Below are 15,039 nucleotides of genomic sequence, written 5' to 3'. Positions count from 1 at the left end.
ACTGTAAGATAGATCATTAGCTTTAAATGGACTTCAATCCGCTCATTACATGTCCCATTTACCTTCACTGCATAACGCTCTACTTTTCATAACGAGACAGAAAAGAAAGGGGGTGGGGTGGGGGCTGATCTCGACAGAATGAGAACGAGAAACCGGAGAGATGAGGACATAGATATGATGAGAAAAAGACAGATAGATAGAAAGATAGAACGAAAGTTCCAACCACAAAGGGATTAAAATCGTGGGTGCCTGGGAATTAGGGAAAAAAAGAATAGAACCTGTACTTTATTTCTGTTGATACCATCTCTACAAGTAGTGCGAAATATCTGTTCATATTGAAAACAGCTCAATTAATTAATCAATTAATTCATTTTCTTTCCCTTCCATTGAACAGCTAATGACTGACGACAGAGAGGGGGAAGCATTTGAACCATGTAATCGCCTTTTTCTCAGTGTTATTTTTCTGTGCTCTGTGCTTTTCATTAACCCTGCAGTAGGTGATGCAATGGAGAGGTCAGAGCAATGCGTGAGTGTGTGTGTGTGTGTGTGTGTGTGTGTGTGTGTGTGTGTGTGCATGCAGGTTTCATTTCGTTCACGTCACTTCCTGTTCCTGATGTACTCATACACTGACACTTGCACTGACAGTGAGTCATGCATGTTGTTTGACATTTTAATGTGTTTTAATTCATTAATTCTGTGTGTCCGTGCACTTGGGTGAATTGCTTTTATTTTGTGCTTTTGTGTTTGTATTTGTGTCTTTATAAGTGTGTTAATCTGTGTATTTATAGATGTTTGTGTGTTTGTCTGCATGCATGACTGAATATGTGTAAATGTATATGACTATGTATAATCTTTGGTGACAGACTTGTATATGAAAGATGCTGATGATGACAAGATGACAATTCAGGCAAAACTGACGCATTAAGCGTTTTTTTTTTTTATGTCACTCCACAAGAATGTTAATGACATAAAATCTGTTCAAACTGATGACTGAGATCAAAACAGCCCAAAAGAATTTATAAGCACATTGAATTTATAACACCTGTCGCCAGAGGGCTTCCCTTCCTTTCCTCACCTCAGGTTTCATCACTTTACTTATCTGCACTGACCTGTCCATTGACCCAATGTTCTGGTTCCCCCTTCTCTCTGTATCTTTCCATCCCCGCCTCACCCCTCACCCCCCGCTATCACTTCTTTGTTTCCTTCCAGCTCCTTCTAGTTCACCCAGTCTTCGAAATGCCTCCTCCCTCTCTTCTCCTTTGATCCCTCAGCATGTATGGGTCCTATATCCACTGCTACCTATTTTGCTTTGCCATCAAACATTTTTCGTCTCTCGCTGTCTGTCCATCCATCTCAAGTCTGTGCGTCAAGTCATTTCAATTTTTTCTGTGTTCCTGAACCCTATTTTATGTCTGACACATTTTTCTTTTCTTTTTTTTTTCTTCAAAGGTTTTTGCTTGGAATCAGAGAATGACAGGAGACAGGGAATACAGGGGAATGAGAGAGACTGAAGACATTTGACAAAAGTCCCGGGCTCAAACCCAGGATTTGGTAATTACAAGATACGAGACACCGCCTTAGTCTTGGTTTTCATTCCCACTGCACACAAAACACTGCATACAAAACATGGGGAATGAGATTCAAGGTAGCATGAATCCATGTAGACTATGAATGGTACAAATGGAAGGACGCAGCCTTCGTCCAGGCAATGCTAAAAAAGTCAAACAACCACTTGTGTGAGGTAACGACAATCGAGCAACCAGATATTGTCTTAACAATTAACCAGATTTAAAATTTCATATTAGAGACCCTGAATGCATTCATATTTTTGCTGTATGCCATTATCTGCTGCTGCTGCTACGACTCAATGTCCCTGCAGGAGCCAGTTCGATTTAATCTATTCTTCTATACACTAACATCCATCCCCTCCCCATCCCTCCGTCTTCTTTTTCCTTCCATCTTTAGATAGTTGTCTTCATCACCCCCACCCCAGGCCTGCTCCCTCTTCTATATGACCTGTTTAGTGTCTGATCTCATGGGCATGTCTTTTTTTTCTTTGTCCCTTGATTCAGTCAATTACGTCTGTACCTCCATTCTCTCCTTTTTCCTTGTACAGAACATACAGAGCATCCTGGTTTCCTCCATGACTTATCACGTCTTCGTCCTCCCCTTCATTCCTCTCTCTAACCCCATCTCTCCTCTCCTGCCTCTCTGTTTGTGTTTTCCTCTCTGGCCAAAGGCCACTTCAGCTTAATCCTGTCTGACAATACCCAAATGAGGCTGAGACATTAGTAATTAAGGAACTTCATACGCCCCCTGAAAGACACCCGAAACACACTCCAAGAGAGGGGATGAGGAGAAGGCACACACACATACACACAGTTAGCTAATGCAGTGACAAGGAGACCAGCAGTGTGAGCTGCTCTTATTGGAAGCAACATTTGATCAGTCTGAGCTGTGTGTTGTCTGTGTTGCGTAAGCATTATTGAGGAACTGTCTGTGGTCACACGGACTGTGTTTCACACTTTCTTTTTTCTACCATATTTGTAAAAAACAAAAAAAACAAAAACAAAAGCAATGATCTTCTGTCAGTTACCACCAGCTTGAAAATACCCCTCCTCATAGATTACAGCAGTTCTAAACAACTTTCTCTGACCAAACTGTGAATTCATAGAATTCAAGAATTCAAGAAAAGGAAGAAACATCTATCTACCCTGCACGACGTGTTCAAGTGCATGTATTAGCGGAATGGCCCGACCCTTGCACACTGCTGCCTGGAGCACTTTTGTTCCCTCTGTCAGGCCTGTCAGGCTGCCAATCATCAGCACACCTCTTTCTGCAGTGAGCTGATTACAAGTCATGAACACAGTGTACCACAGGACTGACTACTAAGCTAACCGCGCAGGTTTTTACATAACAACACATTTTTCCCTAAATTGTTATTTGTGGTGCCATTATCTCAGCAATTATTCAAGAAAGACATACAGTTCATAAATATTGTACCTCAACTAGAATATTAACAACAAGGGAAACTCGTAAAGTGAACTAATGTGCCACACTGCTTTTTTTGACGCATACACACACACACACACATTCACCAGCATACTTAGAAAATTATTTACAATACTTACTTTAGGTCCTGGAAGGGTTCTGCCCTTACATGTGACGTCTCTACAGAATGGCTGAACACCACGCCTTCGTTCCCTGGAGAGAGGGTAAGAGTGGATGAAAGGAAGGGAAATAAATCACACACGTCTTTTGTGTGGAAGTCTGCACAATATTGCATCATATCTCTATTCTTGGAGCTGAGGCAGACACTTAAAATGCATGACGCAGAGCTTGGATCTTCCCTGTGTCATTTGAATTATGTTCAAATACAACAATATTTCCAGAAGCAAGAAATACATTTACTATTAGGAGGTAGCATCAGTGTCAGAAGTGTATGGGATGGGGTACCCCAGGCATCCTTTTTTTGGTGATTCTGTGTGTTCAATAATTTTTCCTGATATGTTAATAACAAAAAATTACCTCCTATATATATATATTCCTAATGCAAAACAGTTGCACTGTATGAACACAATTGTTCATAGAACAGGTTGGTTAAGGAAAAATGGTGTGTTTCACCCCCGTGTCCAGCAGGCACGTCTGCTTTAGCCTGCAGCCTTGAACAGATACTTGGAGAAAGTGCTGGCCATGGTTCCACCTGAGACTGTGGAAAGCATGTAGCTCCAGTGCTGCTACAAATTTAATACTGCACAAAGTAACTGTGCTCATTGGCAGGGCTGCAGATAACAGAAAGGCTATTGTCTGAAATCTTGTTTGAAACTGAAGCAGCACATGGCAGGTTCAATCCAAGGAGGTCTTAGGGGGGAAGCTGAGGACCACATCTCAAAACACGGTGCAGCTGATCCTCCTAAAGGACTTCAACCCTGTTTTCTGAGGTTCATTCTAAGGCCCACTGGACACTGCACAATCGTCTGTGTAACTGCCAAAAATAAAGAAAAGAAGAAATGATACTTATTCTATTGGCAGTGGTGGAAATTGCAGTTAAAGCTGGATCTCTTTGAGTGTTACAACTGTATGTGTGATTGCTACTCTATATGATGATGTCTATTTCCAGCTTCTGACTGTGTTGCTTTGGGCTTTACTGTTATATGTACAATTGTCTGAGACATTCTCCTGAGCACTCAGCCGTGTACATGGAATGTAATAAGCTTGTCATTGCCTGTTGGGTGGCACCTGTCTTGGTACACAAGCGTTTTCAAAGCAAAGCCACTGCACTGGAACCAACATAACGCACACTGGGTTTATATTCTCACACATGGAAATCAAGAATAAGAACATTACTATCACACCAACACTAGCTGCCATGGTACTGGCTTGGATGGGCTTACATGGAGCCTTCCAAATTATGGATGCAGTCTTTGCTGTACAGCTCTTGATGCTCCAGAGGGCAGCAATTAACATTATTCATCTTAAATGAAGAAAAACAGAAAATTTATCTATAAATCTAAATAAATAAATAAAACAAACAAACAAACAAACTGGTAGCATAGCATGACTCCACTGGACCCCAGTGCATGAGCAGAATGGATGAATTCATATTTGCATTCTGTCCACTGTTCAGCTTCTCTTCTCGCACCTCCATCAAACAGTAAATGACAGCACCAATCACCTCTAGACCTCCACCCCTTCAACTCTCCCTCCACCCTCTGCCCCCTCATTCCTTCTGAGCGCCACTAATAGACAAATCTCCCCAATTACCCAGGCTGGCGTATGTGCGTGTAGGTGTGTATGCTGTATTAGTGTAGCTCTCCTTGAAAGTTTGAGCATTTGTGTAAATGCATATTGTGTGTTTTCCTGAAAAATACAATAACAAGTATGCAGGCACATTTTTCTCACATTTCATGACACAAAAAGAGCAAATGAGAAAGAGGGGAAAAAAATAGATATTGTAGTGCACCAAAGGGCATTTTTTCCATCTTGCTTTTTAGTTTTTTTTCTTTAATTTGTATCGCCTTTTCGTCTGTGATTATAGTCACCTTCCTTTTCTCAGGTTTCTCATTCATCTGTCTCTTTTCTCTTTCTTTTCGTCTCTCTTCTTCTTACTGTATCTCTCTTGTTCTGGCCTCTCTCTCAATTCAGTAAAAAACTGCTCTGCTTGCTGACCCAAGTCTTGTTTGGCTGCACTCACCAAAAGCACTCTGTTTAACAGCTTATAGGGTGAGTATGTACTGTAAACTGTGTGTCCTCAAGTAACCTTCTTCCTCAACAGAAATTAGTACAGTGTTCGTCCACCACTGTATCTGCCCTGCATTAATCACAGAAGTTGTGATTAAGTTCCTCATAAATGTAGAAAATGAGGGTGGGAGCTTGTCAAAACTGTGACCTCTGTGGTGATCTATACATTATAAATTCCATTTATTACACTGATGTGGAATGATTTACATTCATTTCTATCTTTACCCTGATATGCTGTTCTGATGATAGGATAGCTATCTCCCCTTTATTTACAATTCAGACAACAACAAGTCATGATAATTCAAGTCATTATAACTAAGTGTCAGATACCTGGATGCAAAATGAATGTCAGGCTAAGGGAGCATTCATGGTGTTAATGGTGATATAAAAATTTAATTAAAAATGAACAGCTAATATTAACCCAAAAATGAAATTAAATAAACTTTAAAAAAAAAAAAAAAAGAAGCAAAGATGGTCATTTTGTCTACAGAGTGTGTTGTCGCCTTTGTGCGTTCCCCTACCTGTGACTCTGAGTTTCTCAGTACCGATGCTGATCTCCTCTTCATCTGCAGAGAACAAAACTCTCTCTCCATCTGCACTCCTCACCTCAAACCTCTGACACTGAGCCTCCACCATCTCTGAACCTGAGAAAGAGGGAGAGAGAAAGACAGAGAGAGAGAGAGAGGGGAGAAGGGGTTGAGGGTGGGGTTAAAATTGAAAGCTTAAGAACTCTCACAGCACATAAAATGAACCATCTGGTAGATGTTTTTTTTTTCTTCAAAGCTCCTTACACATCCATTAGTGCATGAAATGTTTAGCCTGAACGACCACAGAGGGAATTGAACTCTCAACCTCAGCAACTCTAAGATTTGTCTTGCTGTGACACCACTGCAATATCAGAAAAGATATTGGGAGTTGTTTGCTTGAGTCTCCAAGCTGCTATGATATGTAACCAGCAGGAACAAATACACAAATAAAAAGACATTTCGTCTGTAGTACAATGTCCCACTCAGACTGGATAATCCAAAGAACAAGCTGTGCTCCTACATTTCTTATTGGATATACTTTCTACTGAAGTCAACAGTCAATATCAAAACTGTTGACAGTGTGCTCTGTGGATTTGAGAAGAAGGGACTGTTCCTGGAAAGAGATACTGCTCTTCAAATTTCAGTTTGAGACTTATTTTTATTAGCACTAAGGTGGCAGCACAAATATGAGGTTGGAATCTGAATGGCTAGATAATACTAGGGGAGAGAAAAATGAAAAATGGTGAAATCGCCCTTTAAAACACCTTTCATGAAATGGTTATGTCAATGACACCAGGAAAACAGACTGAAAATAATATCATGGTGTTATTTATTATTTCATACATTATGTTTATGGAAACAAAACTGTAAAGTGTGTGTGTGTGTGTGTGTATACTACACAATGTCAATGTAAAAGTGAATTGTAAGCAGAGGCCTCATAATCAAAATGTTACAAGCAAAAGTAAACAGTCAGACTTTGTGGTTGAAGTTGGTACAGTCCCTGAGAATTTTGAGATTTATAACTTTCACCTTAAATTACATTTCTCTTTATGATTTTGTCTTCAGGCCAAAAACAAATGAAAAAAATCCTTTGAAGACAAATGTGGGGGTTTGTCAATATGTTGAGAACAATATTTAGAACAAACTGACACAGTCTCCACCTTGCATGAAAGTACTCATTCTGAAGGAGCATTAAGGAGGTTATATTTTGGTTGCCAAATAAAATTCCCTTTTAACAGTAATAATGATATTTCCATTCTATTTACACATAGTAAACAATGTGAATGTTCTGAAAGTAAAATACACAGACACGTAAAATACGTAAAGAACACAAAGTGAAAAGGAAATCACTCTGTATCAAAGGAAAAAAAAGAAAAACAAATTAGGGTGCTTCAAACACACGTTTTCTCAATCAACTAAACTTTGGTTAATTAAGCTATCGTTACTCAGCTTTTTTGACAACTAGGGGGCAGAAGAACTCAAAAAGAAGCTGGCATGTTTTGGCTAAAGCTTTAACAATTAGCTTCTTACACAGCACACACAGAGAAACAGTACCATCCCACTGGAGTCATATTTCATGTTGTGGCCTACACAGAAAAATCCTCTGTGTAAACATCTGTGTAAGCCACTTTTAGTTATGCTCATGAATGGAAAGCATTTATGTATCTCACAAAGCTTATATTACCTGAATTTGCATATAAATACATTTGCTATTATTGCCATTCTTAGGGGAGGTATGTGATTACTGTCTGCAGCCATCAGGTATCTAAAGTAGCACACTTCAGCACCAGGTATATTTTTGTTGCCAATTGCTGCATTATACAAAACACTGACATTGTTCCAAATAGCTGGAAAATCTCAGTAGATACGCTGCTGGTGGCTTTTCAAGAAAAGGTTGGCAGGGAGGTCTGAAAAGTTGATAAATGTACTAACAAAAGATGCCAAATTAACGATCGAGGTCACGATGGCAGTTTGCCTGTTGTTTGCCTGCATGTTCCTTTCATTTTGTGATTTGGACTGTGATGTACCACTTTTCCAACCCTGCAGAGGCAAAAGTAAAGTCTCTATCTGTCTCTCCCCCATCCCCTTACTTCACTGTCTAGACTCCCAGGCTATTACAAGTGTCAATTAGAAACCCAGGGTGCCTTGTCAGTCATAATCAAACTTTAGCCTGTTTAAATTGGAGATGTGCTGTGCTAGTTGCTGTCTCAGACATCTAGCTAGTTCTCTTTGGCTGTTCAGCCCTTGTCCCATAATATAGCTCGTAGTGCAGATTTCCAACATGTGTGCAGGTCAGCATATTTCCCGAGATTTGTGTTTTATTCGCAGAAAGTGTTCTCCTTGTCTTCCCAGTAGGGATGTATAACAAATTCTGAAACAGCGGGAAATGGGCAACAGTGACAGAGAGAACTTGGAAAACTGTAGTCTGAGGAAAATGGAAGAAAAATGTGTGTGTACCCTCTATACCTGATGCATGCCAGACATACAGCAGAACACTAGTATCACACAAGAGGTTATGGAAGACAACATACTGGTATGACTTTATAATTTAAGGCCTATTTACAGAATAATATAAAGGTATGAAAAATTATTCTGAAACGATCTGGTCTTAAGCTACAGAACCTGTGACTCAATACTCCCTTTGCAGTGGGGCTGCAATGTATGATTATGTAAGAATGGTGCCTATGGTTTGTACACTAAATGGAACTGTATATGTATGTGTTCACAACAGCAGTGACAACATGAGACAAAATGGCCAGAAACTGTTAGTTTCAAATGACTGCTTAGAGAAAAGGATTGACAGAGAGCGGAGCGATGCCTGGCGGAAACGTGTCAGCTGAGCGGTTTTACTTTATTGAAATGAAGAGTGATGTGGTGTAGCGCTTGAAAATTAAACAGCTGATGTGTTGACTTTGTTTTTTTTTTTCTTTTCTCTCTCTCTGCTGTAAAACTTTTCTTAGTTGTAATTGATGTGTCAGTCAGTAATCCTCTAAACTGCGAAATGGAAGAAAGGCTTATTATATCTGGAGTCAAATGTTAGCTCTGCTAACCCTGACAACAATAAAAATAAATAAAAATAATAAAGCATAAAAAGCATGGAAGAGAGTTTCTAGAGCAAACCAGATTTAAACACTTTAAAATGACATCAAATAACATCATTGTGTTAAATGTCTCCCGTCGCTGTACAAACTTTACACATTTAGTTGTCAACAACATCAGGAGTGGTTTGTCCAGTAATAACTATCTGATCTTTTTTCATCATCTTATTAGCAGTCTGCAGGTAGCTAATGTCAGAGCTGTGTAAATTAAATGCTTTTGGTCAATTAATTTGCTCCTACAAATGTCTTTCCCACTGTAATTCTGCTGTCACCAATAACAACAGGAGTCCTCGTTAGGCAGACATGTTAATTGATGCACTGATTTAAATAATCACTTCCTGACAGGATCTCCTCTGCTGTCACAAGTGCCTCCCTCAGCAGGACCCTTCAATAATAATAATAAAGCTTTTAGAATACGTCACAAATGAAGAGATGTACAGGAGAAAGAAACTGTACGATAGAAAGTGTGATAGTACATATGACTGAGGTCCTGAGTCCGATCTTGACTTTTTACCATCTTGAGTATGCAACACAAGCTTGAGTGTGTTGAGCCTTTAGGGTGCCCTGCAGATATCACAAGCATTTTAATGTTTTAACCATGGTCCTGCAGCACAGTGTTTGTGGGTTTACTACCACATTCACACACAAACACTGCATTTAATTTGAGATAATGAATACATGCTCAACTCACTTTCACAGGTTAATTTCTGGTCGTCACAATTCACACAAAACCCCTGACGGCATGTTACAGTTCCACACACATCTCTGCTAAACAATATGGTCATACCAGAACAAAGTTGTTGACTTTCATTTCTAATCATGTTTGCAGTGTTTGCACTCCTTGTTCAGTACGACAATGTGAAGTAATGAAATTTCTTTTCTTTATTTGGTCATCTGATTCAAAGTTAATCTAAAGCAGTGATACTCTGCATAGGCTTTGATCTGAAATGGGTAAGAGAAAGTAGACATTCCTATCAAACTTTATTAGTGTTAAAATGACTGTCTCCAAAGGTTTGTTCTTCTTTGAGCAGTCTTAAAATAAAGTGAAATATGTTTTGTTATGAAAATGTAATTTTTGCCTAATGAATTTTCATGTGGTTGTGGTTTTTAAGTCTTTGTCCCTCATATTCATAAAGAACTCAAAGGTACACAGAGAGCCCAGAGCATCAAACAGCAATGATTCTCCAACTGATTTCACCCAGTCATAATTTTCTCACTATATTAGTTTGTTAAAGGGTGCAATGTGATATGAAATGAGGGAATCTTATAATCAATCTGTGTAAACAATGTATATATTTATGTAAATCATTTGGTAACCACGGTAGACACATCAGCATGTGAGTGTGGGGATTTTACCCTGATCAATCAGATCAGTCTCAAACATTTAATCGAAGTGTACAAACTACAGGTAGCAGCCTAAACCAGAGCTAACAGGAAAGTAAATATTGGACATTTATCATGTGGCCAGAAACATGAGTCAAATTATTGCTCAAGTCACTACATACAGTTTCTACTTAATGTGTAAGAGTTTGCTAACATATGTAAACTTTATAAGGGGATGTCATCTGTTAACACTGTTAAAAGAAAAAAAAAATCAATTAAATAAAATATACTAGGTTTAAACTTTGCAAAATGGTGAAGGCAGTTACAATTGCCAGCGTTACACACACATGCAGTGCTGGGAACTGACATTAATACCCTTGTACTCTTGGGCCTTTGAATGTTCCTCTGAAACAACATAGATGTCTATGACATTTTCAAAGTCAGTTTGCTAGAACTGGAGAAAATGCTTGTAATTCACACCTCAAACTCAGTGTTGTACAGACACTGTTCAATATTCCTCTATCCTAGAATGCCCCTTGATGGTCACTTCTGTATTACTGAGTTCCTTTCATCACAACTTTCAATTAACTTTGTTTCCTTACTTGATCTTGTAACTTAAGCTCCAGAAAGGGTAAAAACAAAAGAACTAATTTATTAAACTTTTCATATACTTCAATGGAATTCTAAGTTCTCCCATTTGTATTCTGTAATTAACAAATAGAGGGCATTAAAATGGTGCCCATGTAACTTTTATTACTACTGCACATTAAAGCATTGAGGCCATAATAAAGTTATATGGGTTTGCTATCCTGGATTTTTAATTCAAGGCTTTAAATTAGGGCTTCTAGCAATGAAGGGATATGACGCAAGAAGACACTGTAAAAAGGATTGGGGGATAGTTACAAAGAAGACTGTGGCTAAGCCAAGTAAACAGTGTGTGCATGGCTGATTTTCCCAAACAGGTCAAGATTAATTTTTAATTAAAACCAGCTTCAATGTGCTTTGTGATTATGCATCACTACCATTCCTACCTTTCTTTCCCTCACTATGCTTCTCTCACACTTCTGGAAAGAAACAATCACAGGAGTGGGTGAATCAGTATGTGAGATTAATGTAAATATTTGTTCTCTATGTGTGCTTCTGGTCTTGTATATAGTTTCCGCATGCATCCCTGGCCATGCATATTTGCCTATGCGAACGCTATTAAATTCAACAGCCAAGAAACACTTCTGAAATTGGTTGGTTTTTTTGGCCCTTGGCTATGTAGAGAAAAAAAAAAGTCTACCATATGTCTCATTTAAATCACTCTATGGTTTTCCTTAGGTCAACATTCTGGCAATATGTTAAATGCAGCATTAAGGCTTTTAAGCAAAATATGAGGTTATATAACTCAGACTTTAGTGTCTTTGTGCTGGTTAAATGTGGATTTTATGGCTGTTTTTTTTAGATTTCCCTGGCTGCTTTTAATGCTTGGCTGGGTCTGGCCATTGGCTAAATCACTTTTCATCTTTTATGAATTGGAGTACAGTCTGAGATCTTCAGGCGGGGCCCATTCAACAACTTCACAGTCTAGACTAAAAGGTTAGAGGGACTTAAGCAGGAGCATCAGCAAAATCTACTTCCTACAGTCATAACAGCGGTCCCCAAAGGGTTTGTCTAATAGAAGATGGTGCAAGGGCATGAATATTACTTTAACTTTACTTCTCTAAAATACATGTGCCTGGGACATAGTTTGTCCTACACTGTATGATACACATGATACTGCATTGTATCAGCTAAACTTTCCACTTCTCGGCTTTGCGGGGTATTCATCAGCATAAATGTTGCATATGGCTTTTACAGGCAAGAAGCTAATCTTTACTAATTTACACAATACAGAGTGCGTGTAGCTTCAGAGCAGTCTATCCAAATTTTAGACTGTTGAAAAACTCAATTTTAATGCTCATATTTAGTTCATTATGCTAACCTGCCTTACACGCAGGCAATTACCTATCCAAATTTAAACATATATGCAACTTATGAACTATGGGTGTCAATGTTAAGCTATTAAGACTTTGTCTTTGGATATTTTCATGCCATGTTAGTTTTGTGTTGCTTTTCCAGTGTGTCCACCAACAGAAAAACAGAACAAGAGAACACAGTTTTTTATGAGTTTTATGTGTACATGCGTGCGCATGTGCTTTTGAGAGTGGGACATGGCAACGTATATGTGTTGAGAGCTTGGCCAGTTTAACAGTGTGCCACAGCATCCAGAGATGCAATAGAGAGTGCAAGTGCCTTGGTGTCTGGGCCCACAACTTCACATTTGCACAAAAACACACACAAAATCACAGTGGGAGATACATTAGCTCTTGCAACCTTGGAACAGATGAATAGTCTTAAAATCCGAAATGATTCCTCACACCAAATCCACCAAATCAGGCTCTGACTTCAGGCTGTAACAAATCTGTGTTTGTTTTCTTATTTTGTAAAACAGTGTTTTTTGAAATTTGTTTCAACTTAACACTAGCAGCAAACTCTCCCTTAGATTATATTGGCTTTAAGCCTCCCATTGGCTATGCTTAACTGATCAATAACCAGCGTACAAACATATGAACACACTTGCCAAATAAACTATCCCTCTTAGTGATGTGGCCACAAGCAAGGTTTTTTTTATTCATGTATGCAAATGACTGAATGTGTATGTGCATGTCTGTGTGTTTATAAACAGCCATTCACACATAGAGCAATGAACCAGAGCAAGCAGAAACACTACAGCAGCAACTACGATATACAAAAAGTTCAGGGGTGGACAGCAAACATGCTGTATCCTCCTGTTCAGCAACATGGACAGTGCAGCACACTTTGGTCCTTTTGCTTTATAGCTACAATTTTAACCGTACAAACAACACAAAATAACTTTCTATGTCAGGTAATTAATTTTGGCTTTGACTGGATTTCACTCACTAAACTTCCTGATTAGTTATTCAAACACGGCACGGCTTATCAGTGGATTAAGATGAGCATTCTGTTGAGTGAGTCAGGCTGATATGCTTGTCAGTTCCCCTCCTGTCTAGAATATCAAATTTAATGAATATTCAAAAGCCCAGTGGGCGCTTTTGTGTCTTCTATGAGGGGAAATGTTCCTGAGGGGGGGATTTGTCCAAACCACCTTACGCAATGTACGACACATGTGTCGAAATATTTAATAAAATGTGGAGTAAAATGCTTCTCTATCATATTTTTGGTAATAATGATGCTTCATTCTCACTTAGCAAAGTAGCTGGGTGCGTTGGGTTCCATGTTCGCAACTGAGCCCTTATGGGGATCAGCAGAAGTTGGAACTAAACATTTAATGTGAAATGCACTGAATGCACCCTTTACTTATTATTTTCGCTCTAATGAGACCTCCGTTTTGCTAGATGCATTAATGAATCTGACATGTACAAAAGGTTTGAGGTCAGAATTAAACCAGGAACACTGTGGTTACATGATGTGTATCTTAACCATTAGCCCACCATAGCAGTGGAAAACTAACACACACACACAAAACAAAAAATACAAAATACCTTGATGTTTTGTACGGACAAAACATACCAGATCATGTATATACATAAGTAAAAGCCCTGCCCTACTACGGTACTTGCTGTAAGACAATCTTTTATAAATGCTGGTATTTGTCATGTTTCTCTCTGGGACTCATTACTCATACACCAGAGATCCTCTCAAAGAGTCTTCGCTGGCATTTTTTGTCTCTTAAGTCATATCTGATTGAATGTCACTGCTATTCAGCTGAGTATCACGTTATCTCTTTCTCCTAATGACATTGCAAAAGTGCAAGAAAATGTCTGTTTTTTTTATCTCTTTAAACTGTACAGTGTACGTTGACCTCATTTTTATTTGTCTTTTTTCTTCAATAGATTTCTTGAAATGTATTTTTACCAGTTGTGAAAGCGTTGTTTTCACCTTGTGAATCTGTGTGTATGTGTCATCGTGACAAAATGTGGTCCAGGAGACAACTACTGTAGCGGGAAATGATGCGGTTTTTGAGTACTTTGGCTGGTGTTTAAATGTCTGTCTGCCTGTGGACAGATTTTCTCACCACAATACTGTCATGAAACTTTACAGCTGTGTATCTGAGAAATGAAGGTAGAATTCAAAGATGGATGTGGTCTGACCCATGAGTACTGCTTACCCATGTAATAATGTAGTAATGACTGCTGAGTAGCCGTGGGCAGAAATGTCAGCATGTTGCCCTAACCTAACCCTAACCCTGTTGACAGGCGTCGCAGCTGTTGTGATCCCAGTGCAGGATGGTTTCTAGTTAAAGAAGCTTTTGTACACACTGATCACATGAGTTCTACATATATTAGCTAAACCGGTGTAGTTATATTTACCATGAAAGGTGTTGATTCAGGCTGTAGTTTGTAGTGGTGTTGTACTGAATTGTACACTGACAGTTGAAACTATTATTCTTTCCCCCTTATGTTAAATGGAGATGGGCAGAAATATAAAACAAAAACACTGACTACATCTTCAAAAATGACAACAAACTCTGAACACTTTGTGTGTGTTTATATCTTTGGTGAAAAAACATCACGCACACCAAAAAAAGAACAGAAAAGCCCCACAGTCCTTGTTCAAACCTTAGCCACTCAACAAACCTCGCCTCCTCATGCAGCAACACTGCAAACACACACTTAAGGTTCAAGTCATGAGCAAACTTTGTGCAGAATTAGTTGACAGGAGTTGAAAGTAAGCCACTGCAACTTTGAGAGATAAGAGCTGCACGGCACTGTTCGAGGAGCGACAGAATAAAAGAGGGAAAGAAGGGGGCAAAACAGAAAGCAACTGTATTATTTTGGCCCTCT

The 15,039-nt window shown here is 39.0% G+C and overlaps 1 protein-coding gene across 1 annotated transcript in view; it reads right to left on the bottom strand.

The window, feature by feature from the left end:
* The window catches only part of LOC121180766 (zeta-sarcoglycan), a 141,393-nt gene that overhangs the window by 36,140 nt on the left and 90,214 nt on the right, over positions 1-15,039 (bottom strand). Inside the window, exons 4-5 of the mRNA XM_041036410.1 lie at positions 5,763-5,885; positions 3,132-3,204 (exon numbers count right to left, since the gene is read on the bottom strand). Coding sequence (XP_040892344.1) covers positions 3,132-3,204; positions 5,763-5,885 — 196 coding nt within the window. The remainder of the gene's footprint in view (positions 1-3,131; positions 3,205-5,762; positions 5,886-15,039) is intronic.

The sequence above is a fragment of the Toxotes jaculatrix genome, chromosome 4 (assembly GCF_017976425.1).
Source record: "Toxotes jaculatrix isolate fToxJac2 chromosome 4, fToxJac2.pri, whole genome shotgun sequence".
Taxonomy (NCBI): domain Eukaryota; kingdom Metazoa; phylum Chordata; class Actinopteri; family Toxotidae; genus Toxotes; species Toxotes jaculatrix.
This window is presented reverse-complemented; position numbering and strand designations above follow the sequence as displayed.